Source organism: Crinia signifera, chromosome 1 (genome assembly GCF_055691185.1).
Source record: "Crinia signifera chromosome 1, ASM5569118v1, whole genome shotgun sequence".
Lineage (NCBI taxonomy): Eukaryota > Metazoa > Chordata > Amphibia > Anura > Myobatrachidae > Crinia > Crinia signifera.
This window is the reverse complement of record NC_139217.1, coordinates 338,707,618-338,734,159: the sequence shown is the minus strand read 5'-3', so window position 1 is coordinate 338,734,159 and position 26,542 is coordinate 338,707,618. Positions and strand designations below refer to the sequence as shown.

Sequence of the window (26,542 nt, the reverse complement as noted above, 5' to 3'; positions counted from 1 at the left end):
TGGGCGTGACTACAATTAAAGTGCACGCGGCTGGGGCGTTCCTCTATGAGTGGAAAAGATGGGCTGCTGTCATGCGTGTTACCGCCAGGAAGTGTACAACATGCAAATATATTGTCTCAGCTGTATCACAAGCAGCTGCCTAGTGTGTGGCTGCTGGAGACCATAGAATGGGACATTAACAGGTTAATCACTGACTCCGCCCACCCAGGTGTTGACAAGAAAAGTTAGTCACATGACCGTCACACTGCCTCACGTGATCAGCGAGATGGCTGCTCCGTCATGCTGGTTGCTGCTTGTGCTATTGCTGCCCGTAGCGGGTCGAGCTCAGAGTTCCCTGGTGTCGGTCATTCTGGACGCGCAGACAGGGAAACTCAGTACAGTGTCGGAGAAGAGGGCAGATGCCGTGGCTTGGGCTGTGCTGAAAGACGGCATCCAGGAGCATGGGTGAGAGAGGCTCGGCGCACTGATCTCCGAGCTATGGGTTTTGGGACAGTGTATGAAGCCGGGGGTGGGGAGACGAGCGTAAATCTGTGTGTACATGGTGAGTGGTGGGACTGAGGAAGCTGTGTGTAGGATAAGGGAGGATTCGATTATGGCTATGGGTAGTGCCTGGTAAATAGAGCACTGGGGATCACTAAAAGGTCTGAGGTAGGTACTAGCTACAGGCAAGCATGATGGAGGGTATGTAGTTGTGAGCTCTGAGTCAATTGGTAGAACGGGTAATTGGTGTGACACATTCTGCATGGCAGAAAACCATGGGATATATGTACGAACTATATTGTAAAGAGATAAAGTGGGAGGAGATAAAGTACAAACTCCACTGTCATGTTACAGGATATTTGAAAAATTGCAGGCTGTGGTTAGGTGGTGCATTGAGTGGGCTATATCAATCATTGCATGCATAGTGGCGTTTATTAATGCTGTATGCACGAAGAAAATCAAAACAGACAGCTCTTGTGGTAATTGCTGTCCTCTGTGATGACCCAAAGTCCTATCTGCATATGTGTCAAATGCTGAGGGTGGTGTGGGACGGATCAGATTGGTTCCTTCTCAGTGGTGAGGTGTAATAATAACCCATAGACTTCGATAGGGCAACACCTTCTAAAGTTGGCGTTGCCAATTATATCCAAGCTCTGGAATCGATCGTATTCCAGGGCTCGGTGCATACGGTATATGCGGCATGTAGGCAAACCTCAGAAAACTGCATTTATAAGCTTATTGCATTGGGTCATTGATGGCTTAACATGGATGTTACTATTGGATCTTAACCAACAATGGGGCAGATGAATTCAGACTAAATGGAAGGTGATTATGCACCAGCCAATAAACTCCTTAATGTCAATTTTCAAACATAGCTGGTTGGCTGATGCATGATCACCTTGTACTTTATCACTTTACCAGGCTTAATACAGCTACACCAATGTTAGAAAAATTAATGGCTACTAAACTTCATTGTTTGCAGATAAACATACGGGGCCAGATGCACTAAGCTTCAAAAGTGATAAAATGGAGAGTGATAAACAACCAACCAGCTCCTGCCTGACATTTTTCAAACATAGCCTGTGACATGGCAGGTAGGAGCTGATTGGCTGTTTATCGCTCTCCATTTTTTGAAGCTTAGTACATCTGGACCAAGATGTGGACAACATTTGCAGGAGGCTTTCTGATCTTGGCAGTCTAATTTTGCCTTCAGCTGAAACAGGACTTTGCATCACACAGGATGTTTGCTTTCAAGAGGGCACTTAACACTTGAAGTGTTTCCACAGTACTTGAAAGTGGCTGTTTTGTTTGAGCTTCGGGACTTGGCAACAAAGGCAACACTCAGACCAGTAACTGTGCAAGAGTTAGATAACTATAAACATTGGACTATTAATGTCCCCATACACTATTCCTACTTGTCCTAGGGACAAGTCGGACCTGCAGCTCCCCGGGAGGGGGCCACACGATTAGGCACTTGATGTGTCAAGGTTTGCATATGATAAATCGCATGGATTTATCATATGCAGTCCTCGGGGAGCTGAGGGGGGGCGGCAGCGGGCGGGGGATGCCGGCTAATAGAGAGCCGAGCAGAGGGAGGCTGCAGAGGGAGCCGGGCAGGAGGAAGCTGTTGCGGTGAGGTGACAGCGGGAGCAGGGCGATGGGCAGGGAGAACTTGAAGACGCTGGCTGCCGGGCGGGAGCCGGGAGGAACAGATAACTTGGGGGAAAAAACAAGAGAGAGAGGTCTCAGCCAATCAATAGCTTCCTAGTAATCTGTATGGGCAATTTTTTTTTTTTTTTCAAGTTATCTGTTCCTCCCGGCAGCCAGCGTCTTCAAGTTCTCCCTGCTGGTGCCCTGATTCCGATGTCCCCTCACCACAACAGCTTCCTCCTGCCTGGCTCCCTATGCAGCCCCCCCTTGCTCTGCTCTTTATTAGCCGGCGTCCCCGCCCGCTGCCGGGCTGCACATAAGACTTAGCAAATTTTATGTGCAGCCCGTCCAACCTACCGATCCGATGCGTACAGGACCGTGCATCAGATCAACGGTATGTCTTACAAGTGCGATTTGGGCCGATTTCACGGCCTGATTCATCCGAATCGGGTGAAATCGTGCCCAAATTGCATAGTGTATGGGTGCCTTAACAGTTAGTGTACAGTGAACACTGAATATCACATCTACCTGTGAAACATTGATTTGATATCCTATCCTTACTACACAGTAGTAGAATCCCTGCCACTGGGAGCGATGAAGCTGCTATGAGACAGGAATTAAGGGAACAGGAAGTGTGTGGGTTGGCAGAGCAGTGTGATTTTGATGACCCAGCAGTCCCTCTGTGCTAAAGCAGCAGTAAAATAAATGTAGGACTCTGAGGCAATAGTTCATCTATCAGTTTCCCCTTAATAGCCCATCACTGCACTGCCTACTCATTGTACAGATGTGTACATCTAGCCTCCTTTCGCATTAAACACCTCTTCTAACATGATAGCACTGGGCATGTTTTTTTTTGCACATTTTTCTGTTAAATAGTGTCTTATTTGCAAAACTGAGTAAAGCCCCATACACACTAGCCAATATGCTCTGAGTAATATTGGCAGTATTTCTCCCTGAACTCCCAGACAAACGTGTTCAGTGCACACTTGATGAACAATATTGTTCAGTGACTTCATTGGGACCCGCTGAACTATATAGCCAACATTGACCTACCTGTATTCCAGAAAAACGCGGTTAAGTTAAATTTCTTAGCAGATACCGTGGCATTCACACATTGTTTGCCGCACATTTTGCAAATTAGATGCGTTGACAGAAATGTAGCAAAGAAAAGATGCCCAGTGGTACTGAGTCACATGGAGTTCTCGTGTATAGCTCACCTTGTATGGCTTTGAGTATAGATGAATATGGATACATCTGTAGATTGTCAATGGCAGCTATTAGTGTCATGTGTATACCATTTTATTGCATAAAGACAGGGCAGCATGCATGAGGGCTAGGCTTTACTATACTGTACCTTTTTGACTGAGGCCCTTGTTTGCTATATAGACTGGTAAGGGGATACGGTCATTTGGTCGACATGGGTCTAGGTCGACATGGGGTTTTTCACTGTTTTTTGAGCCGACGTGCCAACAGGCGGTATTTCATGCCCTACCATCCACTAGGGCATGGTGGGAGAATAAAATAGTGTAGCGAGGCACCGTGCCCGATGCATAGCCAGTGATGCAATGGGATGCGGTGCACTTTAAACTGTGTCCATGTTGACTGTTGACATCCAGGTCAAAAAACAGTGAAAAACCCCATGTCGACCTAGACATTGTCGAACTAATGACCTTTCGACCTAGAAACATGTCGACCTAGATCCATGTTGACCTAATGACTGTCGACCATCATGCTGTAGACCAAATGATCCCAACCCACTGGTAAGAAGGTTTAAAGGGCCCTATTTAAAACCTATTTCCAACCTGATGCACGTTATGGGCCTCAATCTAACCTTAAAAAAGGCAGATTACCTAATCTCTTGTAGATTAAACCAAATACATTTAATCAAAGAAAAGTTATTTTTATATGCTAGAAGGCATTTTTAACAAGTGTCCGCTTTATTTACTAGCTGAGGTACCTGGCGTTGCTCAGGTTTGGTTTTGGAATTAGCATTAGTTGAATTTTATCCTTCTCTTGTTTTAAGATTGACAGCTCTTCCAACTGACCCAGGAGGTGGCTGCCTAGTGTCATTTTTGTTGATGGGGTTTTGATTGTAGCCATAATCCCCAGACTTTCAGGAGTAGCAATCCTGTTTTTTATTTTATAAAAAAAATTTACAAAAATTTTTGGGGGTGCTTTTTATTTTTATGTATCTGTAGCATTTTGTAAATTTTTTTTATTTTTTTTGTGGAAGTTTTGGAATTTGTTTATTTTTGGAATTTGTGTATTTTGTGTGTGTATTTTTTTTTTCTGTGCATCTTTGGGTAGAAGTCACACCAGGAGCCCAAGCACTTAGTTAGGCATCCCAGACCATTTGTATGTGACCTTTCCATTAAAATCCATCTAGTAGAAGGCCCAGAACATGCCAGAGGTCTGCCCGGTGTAGACCAACTTGACATTGTACAGAGGTCCTGGCCACTCCAATCACTCTTCGAAGTTCTCATCCAATCTGTCCAGCGGAACCCTGAACATGCTCCCCATGCCCATAGTGTGCCCGGCATACACCTCTCTGTGGTCGGCTCCTGGATCTAACAACATTTCCTCTATCCCCTCTATGTAATGCTTCGCTGACCCACTTTGTATAGTGGTGGGTACCATTTTTGGGCCCCCGGGACCCCCATGGTCATGATTGGTGGTTTTAGTGGCCATGAACCTAATCTGAACCCAATCAAGCAACCTCGCATTAGTTTTGTTTTTGTCCGAATCTGTCCAATGCTTACCGGACATATAAGAGACGACCAATATGTAAGAGATCACAATAAAGCAGCATGGGTCTTGGGTGTTATCTGGATCATAGGACGACAGTGTGTAGGTCCCTTTTTTTTACTTCTCCATATTGTAACAACATGGTCAGTGCACCCAGTGGTTATATTCCTCTTTATAACATTGTTTGCTATGAGATTCTGCAGATGATATAAGTGTTTTGTTTTCAGGTGGGCTGTTCTGGAACTGGAGAGCAATAAAAATTATAATGACAGCATCCAGGCTTACGCTGCAGGGGTGGCTGAAGCTGCTGTTTCTCAGCGGGTAAGTGTAGAGATCATTGTGCTCCTTGTGTTGCTTATGTTGAAATATCTTTGTTTACCATGTATGACAGCACATCTCCTGGTGACTAATAACCACATGGCTTCGCACTGAGGCTCGCAGCAGTGGGTGATTGTGTTCCAGCACATATTACCTAAAGCTATGCAGTATCTCCTGTGCGATTCTGGATTTGGTTTTCACAGACCCTGCCAGTAATATACCACCAGTTGTGCCCAGGTGGTCCCATGGTTAGTGTTTGGGAACAGATCATTCTGGATACAGGCTCCTGATGTAATAACTGGCTTGCATTACCAGAAAAATATACAGTACAAAAAACTCAGTTCAGTGCATTGGATTTTAAGAAACTGTACACCATTATTACTAAGGGGGTGGTTTTGAGTTTTGCCAATGTTGGATCAGACATGTTTATTATCCAAAAATTGCTTGGGGACCTTTTACAAAATACACAATGTGAGGATGCCACCCTTAGCTGGTACGGTGGTTACCCTTGGTAGGATTCAATTCACTCATGAAGACTAGACTATATACATTAAACAAAAAAAAAATCACACCACAATAATATGCTCACATGGACAGGGTAGCTGGTAGCATAAATCATCCAGCAGCCTTTTGCAGTCAGCACCCTGAAATGGCAATCTCCGTACTATGACGCCATACCACTGTCGTTAACTAGACCGTACTGTGTCCCACCCACAAATTTCACAATTGTCAGTCAGTGTAGTGCTGTGGAAATCCATTGTACATGCTGTAGGAGTTTTAAACTAATTATATGCTAGATCACTTGATGACCTAAATAAATACCTTGGGCTGCCAGCTAACTATCTTACCAGTCACTGCATTTTTCTGTTACATTACCAGCAACACCTATCACACCTTACACAATAGAAATGGCACATGTGATACAAATGGTAATTTAGCTAGCACAGCTGCCAGGCTTTCCCTCCTCCTCCTGTCACACACTATATGGCTTCTGGTGCCCTGCTACAGTCAATAGCCTGTATATCTCCAATGTCTACAATATTGCAGGTAAATGCAAGAGCAAATTATACCTAATAACATGAAAAAGCAATACACATGACATGCACTGGTGTATGTAATTAGACTGGGCCAAGGATTAAAAAGTACATTACTCTGTGAGAAAGGATAGATGAGTAAATAAATTCTCAATCCACGTCCACCTTGTTTCATTTCCCACCATGAACCTTAGAGCATTTTCATCCATCACTGCACCGACTTGTAGCTGATTTTCACTAACTAGGAAATAATAGGAGAGACTTTAAATCTAGGTACAAACTGGCAGAAATATTGGCTGATCAATTGATGGGCCAGTGTATATCAATGATATGTCTGTGAATGGCGTCCTTCAGACATATTGTGTGCAGCACAGCCAATGGCCAATACATTTAAACATATTTCATTGTGCTGTGTATATGTGAAATCCATTACACCCACACGAATGCCGGTGGCAATTGACAGCTCAGCTGGGTGAACACATTGTTCTGCAGGTACATCTGCTAGTGTGTACCCAGCCTAGTAAACAAAAAAACAAATATATATATTTATATTGGCAGGTAGAGACTGATTGGTATAATTCACAACATATCACTCCAGGATTTTGCAAAGTTAAAAAGTATAATGTGTATATATGTATTATTGTCTCCTTTTTTTAAACAATGATTAATTGTTATTATGCAGCTTATCTACATGCACTGGATGAATACAATGGTTGATTACTGTGGCCCTTATAAGTATAAAACTCCATACTGTGAAAAGTTGAGGAATTACCTGCAGGCTAACCTTGCCTGGATGCAGGAACAGATGGAGAAAAGTGAAGACCAGGAGTACTGGCACCAGGTAAGGTGTGGATATGTGAGGGAGAATGTTGATCACATAAAGTAAAATGTTAACAATAGCATTGCATTCATATCATTCTGACATTGCCCTAGAATTGCATCATTTCCACTAGAATTTCCTTCTCCAAACTCTATGGCCGCAATAGCCAATAGGATAATTTCCTTGTCAGAGGAGTGGGCATTTGGGGGGAACTACCCCTCTACTCCTCTACAATGCTTTAATATTATTAGTATTATATAATCTGTCTTTAGCATGCATGTGCAGTGGAAGCTGCATCTCCAACTGCTCCCACTTCAGTAGGCAATTTTTTTTTAGTCCTGGATGGAAGACCATGTCATGAAGGGGTAAGTATATGCAGGGAGCAGAGTGGCAGGCTGGCCGAGGTGCATATCCCGGGTGTTAATATGGAACACTGGATTCCATAGCGATGCACATAGTGAATGTTTACAGCAAAATGGTTATAAATGGTTATATATTTTCGTTAGGTGTGAGGGTATTGGGGTTAGTTTAGTGGTATGGGTAAATATATTTGGCTCTGGGATTATGGCAAGTGAGAGGATAGGGTATTGGGTATAATGTTTCGGGCGAGTGTTATGGTAGGGAAGTACTACGTCCTGAATTTGGTGGGACTGTACCAGATTTGAGAAATGGTCCCCCTGCTCCTGGGAATGGTAGTGCAGGTTTAGTTGTCTGATGGTCATAGGGTGTATGTTACAGAGCCCTGTCTAACAGCAGCATCAGGAAGATTGTGAGGCAGAAATTGACGGCCAGGTTACCAAGGTCAAGCAAGTGTAATATCATTGTGATGTCCAATCCTGGTACCCAGCAAGTAGTGCCCATTTTATTTTGACTTGGAAGGAGGCCAAAAAGCTCTTATCATTTGCTCCCATTACATTACCATGTTTTGTTTCAACCATCAAGGTTGGACAGATATAAAGCTTGAGGTGTGTACACAGATCATAGACAACATCACAGCTTTCCATAAGTAAATCCTTCATAATCCACAGCTCTACAATGGATTTTGACTTTTCAGTAGTAAATGTGTCTGGACGCTATTAACGCTCATGCATAAACTGTGTAGTTTAACCATAAAGGTGTGTACTGTGTGGATAATATGAAATTAATGGCCGTGACTGCTTCTTTTAAGAGAATGAAGAGTATTAATTACACAACCTTCCATAAGGGAGCCTGAAACCACTCCCAGAAAATGAGATCACCTATTTTAGATTAAACAGTAGACTGGAGGGTTATGGTATAAATCATAGACTGACTCATGATTGACAGGGTCACAAGGTCGACAGGTAAAAGGTCGACATTAGTTTTTATTGTTTTTAGGGTGTCTATGTCGACATGGACACTGTCTAAATGTACCCCGTCCCCTTGCATGGATCACTGTGATTGCCATGCTTCGTGCTCGGCACACTATTTTAGTCTCCCTCCAGGCCCCAGTGGTTGGTAGGGCATGAAATACTGCCTGTCGGCTGAAAATTTACTATAAAAATGCATGTTGACCTATTGTGTGTCGATCTTTTGACTGTCAACCAATAGTGGTTGTCCATATGACTGTCTATAATGAGTCAGTCTATACCAGATACCAGACTGGAGTTTTTCTTAGGTTTTGGAATAGTTAGCATTTCTTTTTCTGTAGTCTTCTATAAGCACCTGTTAAGAAAATGTATGTAGTCTGTGAAGCCATTTATTTCCTCGGTATGAGAGCACTGAAGACTTGTATTTGTATTTTTATTTTTTTTCTTAAATTTAATATTCTTTTCTATGCAAGGCTGCTGCTGAAAAAGCCCAATTCATAGATTTGCATGGATCTTCGTGATTAAATGCTCTGCCTGTGGATCCTTGGGTTCTTCTATTGATCATCTAGCAGTGACACTAAAAACAGCTGCCAAGTCTACTCAAATAATGTTTCTCTCTTTTTTGGACACTATTCCTTGTTATAGAGTTTGAGAAGGAAATGAGCTTATTATTATTCACTTCCCTAAAATCCACCATACTGTATAGGCTTTTTTTTTTTTTTGTGATGACCATAATCTGCTAAAAAAAAAAACATAATTATTGTAATTCCTTGTTACAACTCGCTGAGCTTAGTCTTAAGGTGCCCACACACTCGAAAGATCTGCGATCTTAAGATGTGCGCATAAATTAGCCTTCAAATCTTTGGTCCACCCTGGACCAAAGATTTCAGGCAAGCGCACATCTTTACCAAAGATTTTTCTTAAGATCCCGTGTGCATTCCTATGGATCTTTTGATAAATCTTCTGATCTTTTGTGCAGCACGTAAGATCAGAAGATTCAGCTAAAGATCCACGGGAGCGCGCATCGGACCGATATCGGGCGTTTTCGACCGATTATCGGTAAATATCGTGCTATATATCGGCTGATTTATCGCAAATCGGCCAAAAAATAGTTCTAGTGTGTGGGCACCTTAAGGTTGTATTTGGTAATGACTAGATTTGTACATGGTTTCAGGTTCGACTTGCACTGCTGCAGCTAAAGGGCCTAGAGGACAGCTATGGTGGCCGCATCTCCTTTCCCCAAAAGAAGTTCACACTCAGTCCCTTTGGCTTCCTGTAAGTTTGCACTAGCGTTTGTTTTCCTGCTTATAATAATATACCTACCCTCCAACATGACCGGTTCCATTAGGTACAAAATGCACTGTTTCTGAACTTCTTTCTTTATTGATAATTGCAGTCATCACCTGTCTTTAACTAGTTCAGTGATGATGACGGTGTTCCAGCAAAGGTGAAGGCAATCCTAAATGAAGGAAGAAGTCCATAAGCAGAGCATTTTGTACCTAATAGAATGGGTCATGTTGGAGGGTATGAATATATATGATGCTGTCCTAAGGAAATTGTGTTGAGTTGGACATTTACAGTATACTGTTCTTTATGTCTAGCAGAATCCCTTTTAAAAAGTTTAGCAGAACTGTTGAAGCTAAATGACTTTCCTAGAAAAGATCAACTAGCACTCACTAACCTTTCTACAGGGAGTTCAAAGGTTCCTCTTCATTGGCTTTGTTCTAAGCAAGTCTCTGCAGAGAATGTGCGCTAGCAACGATGAGCATATAATAGTTTCTAAACACTTTATTTTTTTTTCTTCTCCATTTACATGAGCTATGTACTTTTCCCCATGACTGTAGTGATCTGCCGCCACACAGAGTTCATTGTGTAGACTTTTTTAAATTAAAAGTAACTGTTCTGGGGGTATATTTACAAAAGTTCTATATAATGGTTTTTATTTTATTTTTTTCATTTTAACCCCTTCACGACATTGCCTTTTAAGGTATTTTTTTTTTTTTTTTTTCCTCCTTGCGTTCAAATAAGCGTAACTTTTTTAATTTTCCGGCTATATAGACACATGAGGGCTTTTTTTTTGCGGGACAAGTTGTACTTTGTAATGGTACCATTTACTATACCGTATAATATTCTGGGGAATCAGGAAATAATTCAATGTGGGGTAAAAAAAAAAAAAACCGCCATTGCACAATTTTGCGCTGGTTACGGTTTTTTTGGAGTTCATAGTTCGTTTAAAATGATGGGTTATCTTTATTCTATGGGTCGTTACGATTCTGGCGATACCAAACTTATATAGTTTTCGTTATGTTTTACCACTAAAAAAAAAAATCGCAACTTTTACGGTTTTTCTAATTTGCGTTGCGTCGCCATGTTCTGCGGCTTATAACTTTTTTATTTTTCCACCTACGGACCTGGGTGAGGGCTCATTTTTTGCGGGCTGAAGTGTACTTTTTAATTAATACCATTATGGGATATGGGCGACTTTCTGATCTCTTTTAGTTATTTTTTTTTGGGTACGCGATGCGACCAAAAAACGTAGTTTTGGCGTTGGGGATTATTTTCCGTTTACGCCTTTAACCGTGCGGGATAACTAATGTTATATTTTAATAGATCGGACTTTTAGGAACGCGGCGATACCAAATATGTTTATTTTTTTTATTTATTTTTTATTTTTATTTGGGAAATGGGGAAAGGGGGGTGATTTGAACTTTTAATATTTTTTTATTTTTAAACTTTTTTTTTTTTTTTTTTTTTTACTTTTACTACAAGGCCCCCTAGTGTACTTGACCACTAGGGGGCGCGATCGCCTGTACTAGGTTCAGCCATAGAGCTCTATGGCTGAACGTAGTGATTTTATGCACTTCCTATTACATCCTGCCTGAGGCAGGATGTAATAGGTATGCATATACGGCCAGCACAGGGGTCTACATTAGACCCCTGGCTACCATGGCAACCGATCGGCACCCTCCGATCTCGCTGCGGGGGGCCCCGATCGGCGCCGGAGGGGGGCGCCCCCCCTCCGATCAGCTATTTAAGCACTGCGGGCGCTTTGCCCGCGGTGCTTAAAGGGTTAAACGGCCACGATCGGCGAACTCGCCGCTCGTGGCCGTGAGAGCAGGGACCTGGCTGTAATATACAGCCATTACCTGCTCTCTTTCAAGCCAGCTCACTCCGTGAGCTGGCTTGATTCCCCCGCAACGGCCATATGACGTATATATACGTCATATGTCGTGAAGGGGTTAAGTAAATTTTTATTTCTTTTCTTTTGTATATTTCAGATCAATATCAAAATTTACCTTAATCGGTTTTGGACTTCCAGGGCTTGAACAAATATTTACTAATAGTAAAATAAGTGTTAGTAAATTAGTGTTTTAGCCCTAGAAACCCATCGTAGATTGAATTCAATAAAAAAAAAAAAATTACTTAATAACCCTTATTAATGTGAACGTTAAGCAGACTTTTAGCACAGTTTTGGAAACAAAGGGCTTTAATTTTGACCTACAAAAATATTCACACACAAATAGTGCTCTAGGTGTCTGATATGTGGGAGCACTCGGAGAAAATACACCAACATGTTGATAACTTAAAAACTTTCCACACATACAGTTCACTGGTTGGAATTGAACCCATAGCCACCTCATGTGAACAAACAATGCTAATCACTGCACCGTATCCTCTACCCAGTGAGTGCAATGTTGCAGAAACTTTTTCTAAAGTTTATTTAATACATGGTCCTCAGTTGTATGTTGAGCTTTGCTCTTGCTCTTCTACTTCCACTTCCAAATCTGGCATGGTAGTGAGTCTAAATATTTCCCTTTTTTTTTTTTTTGCTTCCTCCATAACCATTGCTGGTTTGTGGGTGACAAGCGCCAAAAATGTTGTATTCAGCAAGTCTAAGAAAACGAAGCATTGAGGTTATTTTGGCAAAAATATGTATATATATTTTTTTATTGGGTAGACCGTAATAGAGAGCGCTTAGTATGAACCACCACCTACAGGTTTTATATCAAAAGGTCATCAAATCGACAGATATTGATATAAACATGTGGTAACAAAAATATTTATTAAAAAACATAAAAAATTTTATACACCTCCTCTGTTAGTTTCATTCATTTTTGCCAGGTTGATTGCTGCTTTAAAAAACATGGGAAAACTCTCCAAAAATCTTTCGCTTTCTGAAACTCTCACCCTATTACATTTGGCCCATGATGTGTTACAAATCCATTCGTAGGAAAATTCCTTCAATATGATCAGTTCCACTCTGTGTCTTCTGTGTCTACTATCCAAATGGAGTGGACAACAGCACATGATTCAGTCCATGGTCCTTCCACCAGCAGTTCAGATGTCCCTCCTGTGGTGGCTATGCCTGTTGACTCTCGACAAGTGTTACCCATTCTGGATTTCGAACTGGGTACTCCTCACCATAGACATTAGTCTTTGCTGCTGGGGCACAGTGACAGGTCGACATACGTTTCAGGGTCGTTGAACCCATTAGGAAAGCGCCCTTTCAATCAACGTGTTAGAGCTGTGCCATTTTCAGAGCTCTCACGTTGGCACAGAACGTTCCTCACAGCTGTCTTGTCCAGATTCATTCCGACAAAGCTACGGTGGTGGCCTACTTAAATCACCAAGGCAAAACTCATAGTCTAGGGGTTATGGTGGAGAGCACACTCATTGTACATCATCCGGCGATTTCCGCGATATTCATCCCAGGAGTCCTCAGCTGGGTAGCCGATTTCCACAGAATGAATGATATCCATGCAGGGGGATTGGGCTCTTCATCCGGAAGTCTTCCAGCTTATGGTAGATAAATGGGGTCTACCAGACGTGTTCCTTGTGGCACAACACCAAGCTTCCCACCTCCGGAGCAAGGACAAGAGACTCCCTGGCGACCTTTGTCGATGCTCTAGCGATACAGTAGACCTTTCACCTAGTGTATCTTTTTTTCCCCCCTTCTCCCTAATACCAAGAGTCCTGCGCAAGTTCAAGCAGGATGGAGAACAAATTCTCATTGAGCCAGCTTGGCCCAGGCGCTATTGGTAAGCAGATCTGCTGCCTCTCGCGGTAGACTATCCATTCCCACTGACTCTACGGCCAGACTTACTGTCTCAGGGGCCCTGCTACACCCAGATCTGGCTTTGACTGCTTGGCTCTTGAGTCATCCATCTTAAGTGCTAACTGTGTTTTCTTTTCAGCAGTGGTTCAGACTTTAATTAAGGCAACAAAACCAGTTTCTTCTCACATATATTAGAGTATGGCATGCCTATTTTCAGATGTGCACTACTGTGCTTATAATTTGCGAGTGTTCAGTTTCCAGACTTCTAGAGTTTCTTCGGTTCGGCTTGGATTTAGGCTTACGTTTATCCTCTCAAAGTTTCGTGTTGGTCTCTTTGGTTTCAATGCAGAGTTGCTTGTTTGCCGGATGCGTACTTTTAGGCCGTCCTGCACGGGTGTGGTATAATTACCCGGCAGTCGGGATTCCGACAGTCATTACTCAGATGTCGGAATCCCGACTGCACAGCGTGGGGAGCGCAATGAAGCCCCTTGCGGGCTCGCTGCGCTCGCCATGCTGCGGGCACGGTGGCGAGCTGCGCTCGCCACCTATGTTATTCTCCCTCTATGGTGGTCGTGGACCCCCACGAGGGAGCAGTCGGAGTATTGACTGTTGGAATCCCGACTGTCGGGGAGCCGTCCGGCACCTGTCCTGCACATAAGTGTAGTACTTATAGCATTGCAAGGTCCTCCATTTGAGCCTCTGCAGGATGCTGATCGTAAATTGTTAACTGTTAAAACAGTGTTTATTATGGCTATTGCTTTGGCACGTAGCGTTTCTGATCTAAGTGCTCTGTCCTGCCGTTCACCATTCCTTATTTTTCATCACCGTAGCCCTTTCTTGTCCGTAGAACCGCCCTATCTCCCTAAAGTAGTGTCTAAAGGTGCGTACACACGGGTGCAATTATGTATGAAATCGCTGGCAAAATGGTCGCTCAGCCACCATATTGCCAGTGACTTCATGTGCAGCCGGCGATAGATGGCTGGGAGCACGCTCCTGCGGCCAGCCCTTCATGGTCGCTGGTCGCAGGAGCATGCTCCTGCGACCAGCGGCTTCCCCCAGCGATCGCCGGGCAGGAGGTCAGCGCCGGAGAAATCAGCGCTGTTCTCCCATGCCCTGCGACGCTGCTCCCTCCCGTCACCTGCTGCTGCGCTCCGCCTCCGCCCCGTAGCAGTGTCTCCTTTTCATCGCTGATGAAAAGGAGACACTAGCAATATGATTGCTGGGGATATATTGCTAGCAATATATCCCCAGCAATCATATAGACCCGTGTGTACACAGCATCAGTTTCACCTCAATGAGGAAATTGTGATTCCAGCCTTTCTGTCATCTAGCGTCTCTGCTGGGGATTCCTCCATAGATGTGGTACGGGCTCTCAAAATGTATGTAGAACGCACTACATCTATTAGACATACAAATTCCCTGTTTTGTCCTTTTTGGCTTTTACAAGCGTGGATGGCCAGCTACAAAACAAACGCTGGCTCGATGGCTTTGCATGACAATCTTCGAAGCTTATACAAGAGAGTAACTCCTAGTTCCAGATTCCATTTCGGCCCACTCTACACAGTCAGTAGGGCCTTCATGAGCAGCACACCGCAGAGCTTCGGCAGAACAGCTCTGCAAAGCTACCACTTGGTTATCAATAAATACTTTCCTTCGATTTTTATGCCTTTGCTTCTTGGGATGCTTCTTTCAGGTGCAGAGTTCTCCTCTCTCCCCTCAAGCATTCCCTCCCTTAAATAACTGCTTTGGAACATTCCCATTGTGACTCCTGTGGACCCTGCAGAGGAAATACTGCGTTATGGTAGACTTACCATGGTTAACTCCTTTTCCTCTAGGTCCACAGGACGCCCACCCTGAACTCACCTGGCCTTTTGGGTTCACTTATTCTCAGTTGTAAATTTTGTGTGCGTGTGACAGAATGTGTTCTTGAGTCATTCGGTCTTCCGGCACCTGCCTTGGGCTTATTTACAACACTGAGTGCAAGAGGTGGACCGGAGCATCCATGGACTAAAAGTTTAACTGTTGGTGCTCTGGACACAACCTACCAGCACACCCCAATGTGACTCCTGTGGACCTCCAGGAAAAGGAGTTAACCATAGTAATTCTACCATAACTCCGTATTTAAAAAAAAATAATTAAAATTTAAGGTCAATATACATTGGGTCCACACATGTAAGAGGTTGACACAAGCATTCGATCGACAGTCAAAGGGCCAACATGGGTCTTTCAGAGGTATTGTTTTTGGAGCCAACATGTGCTGGCAGGCGATAGTTCATTCCCTACCATCCACTAGGGGGTGTTAAAGGAGAATAGAGTAACATGACAAGCGCACGCTGTGCACCGATACAGTGTCAATGTTGAAAAAACCACTGTGGACCTAACTCTTGTGTTGACCTTAGGCATGTCGACCACTTTCTGTGTCAACCTTCAGTGGTTGACCCAATTCATGTTGACCTTAATTTGACTGACCCAATGACCCATACCAGCCTGTACGAATTTATAATTAAAACTTCTAGCTAAGCCACCTTGTGTTATCATACTGTATTTCTGGATGGTTCTGCAAAGTTAGTAGCGCTCTACACAATGTTCTATATTTGTAAGCAATGCTTGAGTGTAACCTTTGGTCTGTTTGTATCCTGCTGGTTATCCGAAATGTGTGTGATATATTTTTATTTATTTTTAATTTTTATTTTTTTGCTGTACAGACTCTTTCAGCTTGGGGGTGACTTAGAAGATCTGGAAGCTGCTCTCAACAATTCAGAAGCTCCGACAAAGCTTGGTTCGGGGTCTTGCTCAGCACTCATTAAGCTTCTACCAAGCAATAAAGACCTCTTGGTGTCACATGTTACTTGGAACACCTACCAATCCATGCTACGTATAATCAAGAAGTATACCCTTCCCTTCCGTACATCTCCCAATGGTGAAGAAATTACTTTTTTTTTTTTTTTTTTTTTTTCCTCAGCTGTTCCTTTTGAGTTTACCAATAATTACCCCTATGTGCTGCATGTATGGAGGGTGCAGGATAGCTCTAGTACTTTGGTGGGTGTTGGAATACTAGGGGTTGTCTGTTGTGTTACTCTAAAGATGCCCACACACTAGAAAGATCTGCGATCTTAAGATGTGCGCATAAATTAGCCTTCAAATCTTGTGTCCGCCCTGGACCAAAGATTTCAGGCAAGCGCTTGTCTTTACCAAAGATTTTTCTTAAGATCCTGTGTGCGTTCCTATGGATATTTTGTTAAATCTTCTGATCTTTTGTGAAGCACGTAAGATCAGAAGATTCAGCTAAAGATCCACGGGAGCGCGCATCGGACCGATATCGGTCGATTTTTCGACCGATTATCGGTAAATATCGTACGATATATCGGCCGATTTATCGGCCAAAAAATCGTTCTAGTGTGTGGGCACCTTAAGGCAGGCATGTCCAAATTGTGACCCTCCAGCTGTAAAACTACACATCCCATCATGCTTTGCCATAGTTTTAGCATTCCCTAATAGCAAAACTGTGGCAAAGCATGATGGGGCTTTTAGTTTCACAACAGCTGGAGGGCCATAGTTTGGACATGCCTGCTCTAAGGGTTTGTGATTTGTTGGACTTTTTTGTTTATTTTTCTACTTTATTTTAATTGGGTATTTGTCTTCTTAATCTGTGTCCTCAGGGGGCACTGTGATACCAGGCTGGGTACAGACATTCTCCTCCTACCCAGGTGCCATCTTCTCTGGTGATGACTTCTACCAGCTGAGCAGTGGTTTAGTGAGTATCTGTGGCCTTCAACCCATACCAGAAAAGTAATCTTCACACTGCAAACTATGTATGAATTTGCTTAGCACTGACCTCCATATGTAGCTTAAATGAATATAATTTTATTTACTTGAATATCCTATCCATTAATATTGTCTAATCAGTGGACATTCACCTGTCACTAAGACCCCGCTAATACCTCCTGTATTATAAGCAGAACATACGCATTCTACTGAAGCTCCGCCCTTGTTGCAGGATATGCTGGTCATTCGTTAGACCAATTTTCATCCAACCACCAACTAGTTGGTTGATTGGACCAAAAATCTGGTTATGCATGGGAACACAGGACAATCAGCAATTTGCTCACAAATCCATGGAAATGGACAAAAATGTTCAGTCAAATTTGTTTCTCAAACCGATTCGACTACAGTACCGTGTCTGGCCAACAGTGTTTTTTTTTTTTTTTTTTTGTCCGTTTCAAGATTTATAAGTCTTGGACAGGCATTATTACATGCAGATTATAATCCAATCCTAACTAAAGTGGTTAGTTATTGGTCATTGGAAAGATACATTTTTGCAGGTTCACAGGTAGCTAGTTTGGTTCAAGTGTCATGCCACATTAGATGGGAAACTCTGTAAAGCAAAAGATTTTGGGTATCTCTAGTTTGGTACTGCACATCAGGTAACTTGTTCAGACTGAACAGAACCTGACATTTAGGCAATGTTGAGGTGTTGTATATTCATTGTGATTGAGTACTTTGTAGCGAATGTGTTCTAAAGCTGGGTATACACTATACATGGTTCTTGTGTAGTTTCACACAGGTAGCTAGTTTGGTTCAAGTGTCATGCCACATTAGATGGGAAACTCTGTAAAGCAAAAGATTTTGGGTATCTCTAGTTTGGTACTGCACATCAGGTAACTTGTTCAGACTGAACAGAACCTGACATTTAGGCAATGTTGAGGTGTTGTATATTCATTGTGATTGAGTACTTTGTAGCGAATGTGTTCTAAAGCTGGGTATACACTATACATGGTTCTTGTGTAGTTTCACGGCGCAAACTTCCGGGTTGGGTACGCTCGCCAAACTATCTAAAATAAAGTAACTTAACTCCATGCCAACGTGGATAGTTCATACCCCCACTATTCACGTTGGCATGGAGTTGATTTTAGATAGCGTGGCGAGCCACCGAGCCCGCAAGGGGACTCAGACGCACGGTGCCATGCTGGCGCCGTGAAACTACACAAGTGCCCTATACATCTATCTGGCCTATTTCCCTTGTATTGGGGAAACTCCCAGATAATTGTACAGTGTACAGTATTTTTGCAGTATATGCAGTGCCTTGGCCGACTAATTGACCTTTCCCCTGTTTTCCACTGGGGATAAAGGAAAGTTCTCCTACCCAGGGACAATGGAAAGCACATAGGGGCAGATGTATTAAGCCAAGTTTTGCATATGATAAATCGCCATGCGGTTTATCATATGCGGCGGCAGATGCTGGGGAGCTGCCAGGCATGGTAAGCTGTCAAAAAGGCAGCAGGCGGGGGGAGGGTTGGAGAGCCGGGCAGGGGACAGAGGCAACGCGCGCGCGGGCCGTTGGTGAACCGGCGACGGAAATGAGGGAGCTGGGCAGGAAGATCAGGGACTAGTCTCTGAGTCTGCAAGAAACAAAAAACAATACAAATCAATAACTGGCTGCCCATTCATTTGTATTGTTTTTTTTTCCTTGCAGACTCAGAGACTAGTCCCTGATCTTCCTGCCCAGCTCCCTCAATTCCCTTGCCGGTTCACAGACGGCCCCCCGCTCTCTGCCTCTGTGTCCCCTGCCTGGCTCTCCAGCCCCCCCCTCCCCCCCCCCCCCCCCCCCCCCGCGCCTGCTGCCTTTTTGACAGCTTACCATGCCCGGCTCTCTCCCGGCAGATCCCCAACATCTGCCGCCACTGACCCTACCCGGCTCTCCGGCATCCCCCTCTTGCTGGTACTGCCCGCCTCTCACTGCCCTCGCAGTGTCCCCAGCCCAGAGGCTGCACTTAAGATTTAGGAAATCTTATGTGCAGTGTCCCCAGCCCAGAGGCTGCACATAAGATTTAGGAAATCTTATGTGCAGCCGGTCTGACTGCTCGACTCCGATCCAATGTGCACGGGACCACGCATCGGGTAGGACGGGATGTCTAAACATGCGATTTGGGCCGATTTTCACAGCCCAATTCATCTGAATCGGGTGAAATCGTACCCAAATCGCATAGTGTATGGGGGCCTTTAGTCTAAGCCAGGAATAAACACATATAGTAATGTTGAGCATAAGGGCTGATTCATATAAATATCTTTTTAGAAGCATGTAAACAATAATCCTGGCACTATAAAACCGCATACAGTAAGTTGATAAACCCAGTAGTAATTCTTTGCACTTGCTAGGATAATATGGTGCTCTTATAAATGGCATTACAACTGTATGTTGGCATGGAATTCAATTTGACATCAATAGAAAACCTAGATGAGGTGGAGATATGACACATGGCAGAGAAGAGAGATTCCTGCTTGTTAATGCTAGTGGCATAGAGCAGTGGTCACCCACGGCAGCGATCCGGGTGCTTGATCACTGCAGCCGCCCGCCACTGCTTCCTTTCTGAGGAGAGGCGAGCACATTGCATGTCTCTCCTGCCCCTCACTGTGTATCCCTGTGAATCAATTAATCCAAGCTCACAGGCCAGCCCACGTGCTTTGATTTTCTGATGACCCAGTCACAGGGAAGTGAGGGAAAGGAGAGATGCGCCATGTGCTGTGCTCTTCTACCCTCAGAAGGGAAGTGGCGGCGGAGGAGGAGAGACCACCAGGCCAGCCAGCAGGGGGACACCGGACTCTCCTCCCCCCGACAGCAGCAGGAGCAACAATGAGTTGTGCTGCTGCTGGCACAATGGGGGCATATCTGGCACTATGTGGGCATTTGTATATCTGGCTCTGCACTATTGGGGGTGTATGTGTATCACACCCCCACTTTCATTGGCCTCACCGCATGTGGCTACACCCATTTTTTTTGGCGCGTGCACAGAGTACCGATCGAGTATTTATTTAGAATGGCACCACAATCGGGCAGGCATTTTTTTATCTGGCAATGCTGGAGGGCATTGTGTTTATAGCATACCTGTGGGTATTGGGGGAATTGTGTAACTGGCACTGCTGGTGGCATGTGCATATATGGCACAGCGTCTATTCAGAGATGTGGCCTCACAGGAGTACCACAATAGTCATGCACCCTAATTTCGGGCACGTGCCTTCGGCACACACCGATGTTCCTTCTCCTCTACCTCCAGTTTTGGAAGGAATGCATGCAGGATATTGGACATTGCAGTGTGTGTTATATTGTGTCTTGGGCATTACGGTATGTGGCATAATGTGTCAGGGGCATTACAGTGTGTGGCATAATGCGTAAAGGGCATTTTTCAATGATTATGCAGATTTTTTTTTTTTAACGCTTCAGACAGTTTATTTTGTCTTGAGTAGCTCAGTCCCCATAAAAAGGTTGGAGACCACTGGTCTAGTGGCTTTACGCTGGGTCCTCCATTGTTTTCAAAGCATGATTTTCAGAAGAGTTTATTTTTGTGTTTGCCTTTTATGCTGGCTTTACTGATCACAAACCTCGTACAAAAGATGTATAACATGTCCCCTTTTTGCAGGTTACGTTAGAGACCACAATTGGGAACAACAATCCAGATCTCTGGAAGCACATTCAGCCACAGAACTCTGTCATGGAGTGGCTGCGAAACATTGTAGCAAACAGATTGGCCACAGGAGGACAGGATTGGGTGGATACCTTCAAGAAGTTTAATAGTGGAACGTAAGAAAGGCATATGTAACTAGACTTACTTTTAATTAAATGCAAAGATGTATTTTTTTGCTTACATTTTTATTTTCCTAATGATTAATTGTAGAACGAAAATGTGTACTCTAACAGCCCTTTACTATTCCCGTTTTTTTTTTCCATACAAGTGAAGTGACTAGCATTAACTATCCCTTTGCATCAGTCAGTCCTATTGCCAAAGAAGGGAGAAGTCTTAAGCTTTCACCCAACCTCTCCAGGTTAAGTTCTGGAAACTTAAGTTCTCCTGCAAGGGAGAGTCCTGAACATAGTTTCCTGCTATATCCAAACTGGAGCTATTATTATTTTTAGTTCAGACTGTCAATCTTTTATGTAAATCCTTCTTTTAGATACAATAACCAGTGGATGATAGTGGATTACAATAAATTTCATGCTGGATCAACAGAGATACCCAGTGGACTTCTCACCGTTCTAGAACAGATTCCGTGAGTTACTGTTGGTTGGTTTGTTTTTGCTTTTTTTTTTTTTAAGCAACAAGTATCCTGATGCAACACTTCCTTGGTCTATTGTCACTTGCCCCTTGTATGTCTCTTGGAGGTTTAAGGGTGCTTGCACGGTGAGGTGTGTGCTAGGTGCGTTTCGAGCTATACACTTTGAACTTTTAGTTGAATTTTTTTTTTTTTAACAAAAACATTGATTTGAATTACATACAATGCGTTGTGAACTAAAATGTTTACGATCATTGCACTGTGGCCCTTAGTCTGGTTCACTCGCAAAGGATAAATTGCTTCTCAAATGGACAAAACCATGTGGGGGGGGGGCGTCAGATGTAATGTGCAGGGAAAATACTCACTGCTTTATATTTACACTGCAATATAGATTTCACTTTGCTGTAAAACCCCAACCAAATCTAATTCTCTCTGTACATGTTACATCTGCCCCACCTGCAGTGCACATGGTTTTGTCCATTTTTTTTTTTGCTTTGTTAATTTGCTATGGCTGTTTATTCAGACAAGAGTGACTATTTCTACTACTCCATCCAGGAAGCTTAAAACGAACCCATGAAATAATTTTTTTTAATTTTTTTTTATGCCTTCAAGCTGGAAGGTACTTTCTCTAAGATTTAATTTTTATTTTTCTTGCATTCATTCTGTTGTTTTATAGAGGCATGGTGATTGCAGAGGATAAATCTGATCTTCTTTACCAAACGGGATACTGGGCCAGTTACAATGTTCCGTAAGTATTTGCTGCCATGTAATTGTGTTTTGGTTCACACAAAGTATGCCCAAGGAAGGTATTTAGTTCTGCCTCTTCGGAGTATATATTTAGTGCTAGCATGGTTCAGTGAGAAACTTAATAAAGCAGAGGAAACAGACATTGTATTTTTATTCTGGACTGGTCACTTCTTGTAGGTACTTCCCAGAGATTTTTAATGCAAGTGGACATCCTGAACTTGTGGAACAATATGGAGACTGGTTTAGTTATTCCAAAACACCCCGGGCCCTGATATTCCGCAGGAATCAGACATTAGTGCAGGATTTATCGTCCATGGTAAAGCTCATGAGGTGAGATGTAACCTTTGAACTCTTGTTATGCAGTTAGTGACATATTTTGTTTTTATAAAGTACACCTATGACTTTCAGTGGTGTATCACTTAGTACAGCTACTACTGAGAATGTTGATGGCCCTTTTTATGTTTCAGATACAATAACTTCCTTCATGACCCCCTCTCACGCTGTGCAAGCTGTAATCCCAAGCAAAATGGGGAGAATGCTATCTCTGCTCGGTCTGACCTTAACCCATCTAATGGTACTTACCCATTTGGAGCAATGCGACAGAGGCAACATGGAGGCACAGATATGAAGGTGAGCAGTGGTTAAAAATAATTAAAAGTTTACTCTTAAACAAAATACAGACGTTCTGATATTGGAACTGTTCAACCAATAATACCATGCAATGGTTTTTGGGAATACATTTACAACCAAAGAAATCCTGATATAAATGTTTTTTGCTGTTCTTCTTCAGGGTTCCTCTGTCCCACATGCTAATATCGGGGTTGTAGGCGGATCCAGAGGACCGGGCACCAATTCTTCAAAGCTTTTGAGGCTTCCCATCATGCCTGGCTCCTTTCCCCTATAACCCCGCACCAGTGCTTTCTCCTGGGATTGCCTGGTAGCAATCCCAAGCTTTTTACTTCTTTTACTTTTTCTAATTTGACACTGAGCGGCCCTTGTGGTTGTACCTAGTCGTGACCACATTTACTAACTTTGGACATCATGCTTTTTTTATTTTTTTTTCCTCTGAGAGATACACAAAATATCGGCTAAATATGCCAGCATTGCTCACACTTGTTATATAAATTTAATAAAAAGTGTTGTGCAAAAAAAAAAAAAAATTCTATTTCCTATATAAGGTAAACATTACAGGTCATTATTATAAATGTTTGCTTTGCAATTTTCACACCAATTCACTTGGCATTCAAGGGTTAATAGGACACAAGCAGACTCTGCTGATTAAAATATGCAGCATGCGTATATTCTGTGTGCAATGGTGGCCTTTTATGTATATGAAATGCTTTTCCTGGTAACCTACCATATTGCAGATACAGGACCAGTCACACTCGGCATTTTGACATGCCCTATACTCATTTAATCAGCAGATTCTGCTTGTGTCCTATTCACATCACTGAGACAACTCCTTTTCAGGCGTGGAGTTGAGAATAGAAAGTGTGAAAGCCACTTCACAGGTATCCGTGTCCCCTCGCGGGATTCACAGCTATCCGTTTCCCCTCGCCGCGCTTCTGGCTCGCTGCGCTCGCCACACTTTCTATTCTCAACTCTACGCCGACGTGGATAGTGGGGGTATGAAAAGGTCGTAGGACGCGTACTGCCGCCCCTCGCGGCCTCGCTGCGCTCGCCACGCTTCGGGTTGGCGTTCATAGTGGGGGTGGTACAGTAACAAATGCCCTTTGGGGTGCATTTAACATGATTTTAACATATGTCAATGATTTTTGTGAAAAATCGCATGCGATGCGATTTTTTTTTTCTTATACGATGCCCATCGTGGGAGCCGTAATACTACACAAGTACCAATAAATCTGCCCCTATGTCAGTTATGTACACTCCTCCTAGATGGCACTGAAACAATTGCAACTTTCCTGGAATGCAAAGGGGTGTTAGTCTGCCATTCAAAAATGAGAATCGGTATTGGGGAATTGACAGTTGCTGTAATTGGCAGTATCTGTACTAACGCACCCCAGCAGTAACCAGGAAACCCTAGTGTCTGCATAACTAATGCTTTCTACAGAGAATGTCACATGTCTTTTCTGAAATTGACATTATTTTTCAGTCTTTGCCAAAGTTTACTTTTTTTTTACTTCTGTCACTTTGTACTATCTTGATCATTCAGCAGGCTTGACTTGTTTACAATGAAAAGGAGATATTCCAAACTTGAGACCAATAGTGTAAATTCCTAATCTGTACATTTGACATGGTGGTAATTTCCGGCGGAGACTACAATGAACTTTTTTAAATTTCTCTCAACAGGTCACTAGCTATGAATTTGCCAAGCGTCATATAATGTTGGCTGTTAATGGTCCTACATGGGATCAGGTTCCCCCATTTCAATGGAGCACATCACCTTTTACCGACCTCATGCACATGGGTCACCCTGACCTCTGGAATTTCAATCCCATTGTTGTCCGCTGGGATTAGGGTGCTGATATTTGTGCTGGAGTATGGACTGGAGTGTGGTATCAATTGACCATCTCAATATGGTTTCCAGTGTTTGGCCATGGTTTTGCCGAAGGTATTTGTGTGATTTTGAACGCTTTTAAAAGAGATGAACTAACTAGATAAAGGGAAATGATTGCGCATGACGTTAATTGACACCGCTATCGAGGTTTGTGTGCAATCAAGCATCTACTAATTTTGCCTGTGTGGTAACCTAGCGCTAGCAATTTGAGCTAAAAGATAACTTGTTAATGTGTGTGGTGGCTCATGAATAACTTGGTATAGAGTGAGGCAATTCACTCAGTAGCTGAAGACACTGAACAGTATCACTATCCTGCAATAAAAACATTTAAAGAGCATTTCCACTCTATATATAATTTTTAGTAAATTCCCCCCATTCCCAGTAATAGTACTGAGGTTCTGTTCACTGTATTTGGCACTTTTATGGTACTTGAGTACACATGGCACGTTCTGTAGCATAGGACCTTTAACATGGTTTCTATTTGGAGGATTTAAAGCCACAGTGTCAAAGGTTTATTATTATGGGAGAACTGAGCTGTTCCAAATGGGATGAGGGGGGACACTATTATATGTAGGCTGCAAGACCATGCTAAATACAGCAAATTGTGGCTAACTTAGTACTAATATGACGTATAGATGCAAATAGCTAATGCTTAAAATTTAAAGTGGGGGGAACATTTTTAAAAAAAGTTGCACACATTCTTTCTCTGAAAAAAAAAAAAAAAATAACAAAACTCCTAGAAACTTAATGTTGGGATAGGGAGGAAGCCTTGCTTATAGGGTGTCCCTTGTAGCATAGTTGTTGTAGGTAACAGCAACAACATAGGGTAACTGTTGTGGCTATTGCACTCCAAAAACAGCCTATCTTTACAATTGCAGTGATCAGGGCTGAAGTAGTTGCTTTAAAGACTTCAGTTAGGTGTAGCATTGGTACCAGGCAGAAGAGATGTCCTGGAGGGGGAGTGCTTTGGTTTTTGAAATGTGTTCTAATGACTCATTCAGTTCTCCTATGTTGTGGAAATCTGGAGTTCTGGGTGTTTTATTAAGGCACTTAGTGACGTAAGCAATTAAGCTGGACTTGTTCCTCCAGTGGTGTCATTGATTCTTGGTGAATTATGGAGTATCCCGCCTATTAATGGGGCTCATTTTACATTAGCACTTTTTATAGGTTACAAGTAGTCATCATAGTTTGTTGTGTTGGGTAGTTTCTTATTCTTACACACCAAGTAAACGGCGCTAATGGACCACACTATTTAGTATTCAAAAATGTACAAATTTATTAAAAATACATAATACAATTTAAACAATACCACCGGCCGGTAGAGCTACCAAAAACTGTGCACAGTAATTTCTGACCATAAAAATGATAAAATAAAAGAAAAAAAGGGGGGTAAGACTTCTTTCTTTAGGCTGCAGCATATAGAAAAATATCAATGTTCCATTATTATTAATCTGGGATTGCCGATTTATGCTAAGGCATATAATGGTTTTTGAGGCTAGATGGCTTTATTTCTCTCCTATTATGTCCACTTTAAACAGTCCCAGAAATCTTAAGAAACACTTTGGTGAACTTTGTTATTAGATATATTTAGCAAGCGTGTTAGTCATTCACACATACAGGCTTATTAGCCTTTAGAATTGCTCCAAACCGCAAGTGTTCAGCCAATCAAGCAAAGCAGCGTTTTCTTGAAAAAATAAATGATACTTATGCTTCCAAGCGAGTGCTTTCAAGCGAGTGCAGCACTTCAATGCCCACTATGGGGTGGGGGTTCGCTGACCTGAAGCGGGTCCCCAGCTGTTG

General features: G+C 42.9%; 1 protein-coding gene across 1 annotated transcript; it reads left to right on the top strand.

The window, feature by feature from the left end:
• The first annotated feature begins 217 nt into the window (after window positions 1-217).
• PLBD2 (phospholipase B domain containing 2) lies at window positions 218-25,079 on the top strand. The gene is made up of 12 exons (XM_083145767.1): window positions 218-444; window positions 5,103-5,196; window positions 6,910-7,068; window positions 9,550-9,650; window positions 16,137-16,351; window positions 17,091-17,185; window positions 20,847-21,007; window positions 21,379-21,474; window positions 22,154-22,225; window positions 22,402-22,554; window positions 22,692-22,854; window positions 24,535-25,079. The coding sequence occupies exons 1-12, from the start codon at window positions 233-235 to the stop codon at window positions 24,700-24,702; spliced, it is 1,689 nt and encodes a 562-aa protein (XP_083001893.1). The 5' UTR covers window positions 218-232; the 3' UTR covers window positions 24,703-25,079.
• The last annotated feature ends 1,463 nt before the right edge of the window (window positions 25,080-26,542 follow it).

Bases quoted from the DNA above. Each gene is read 5' to 3' on its own strand.
- PLBD2 (XM_083145767.1), top strand. From the start codon at position 233: ATGACCGTCACACTGCCTCACGTGATCAGCGAGATGGCTGCTCCGTCA. The intron at 7,069-9,549 runs GTAAGGTGTGGA...ACATGGTTTCAG, and splicing joins ACCAGGAGTACTGGCACCAG to GTTCGACTTGCACTGCTGCA. The intron at 21,008-21,378 runs GTAAGAAAGGCA...TCCTTCTTTTAG, and splicing joins AAGAAGTTTAATAGTGGAAC to ATACAATAACCAGTGGATGA.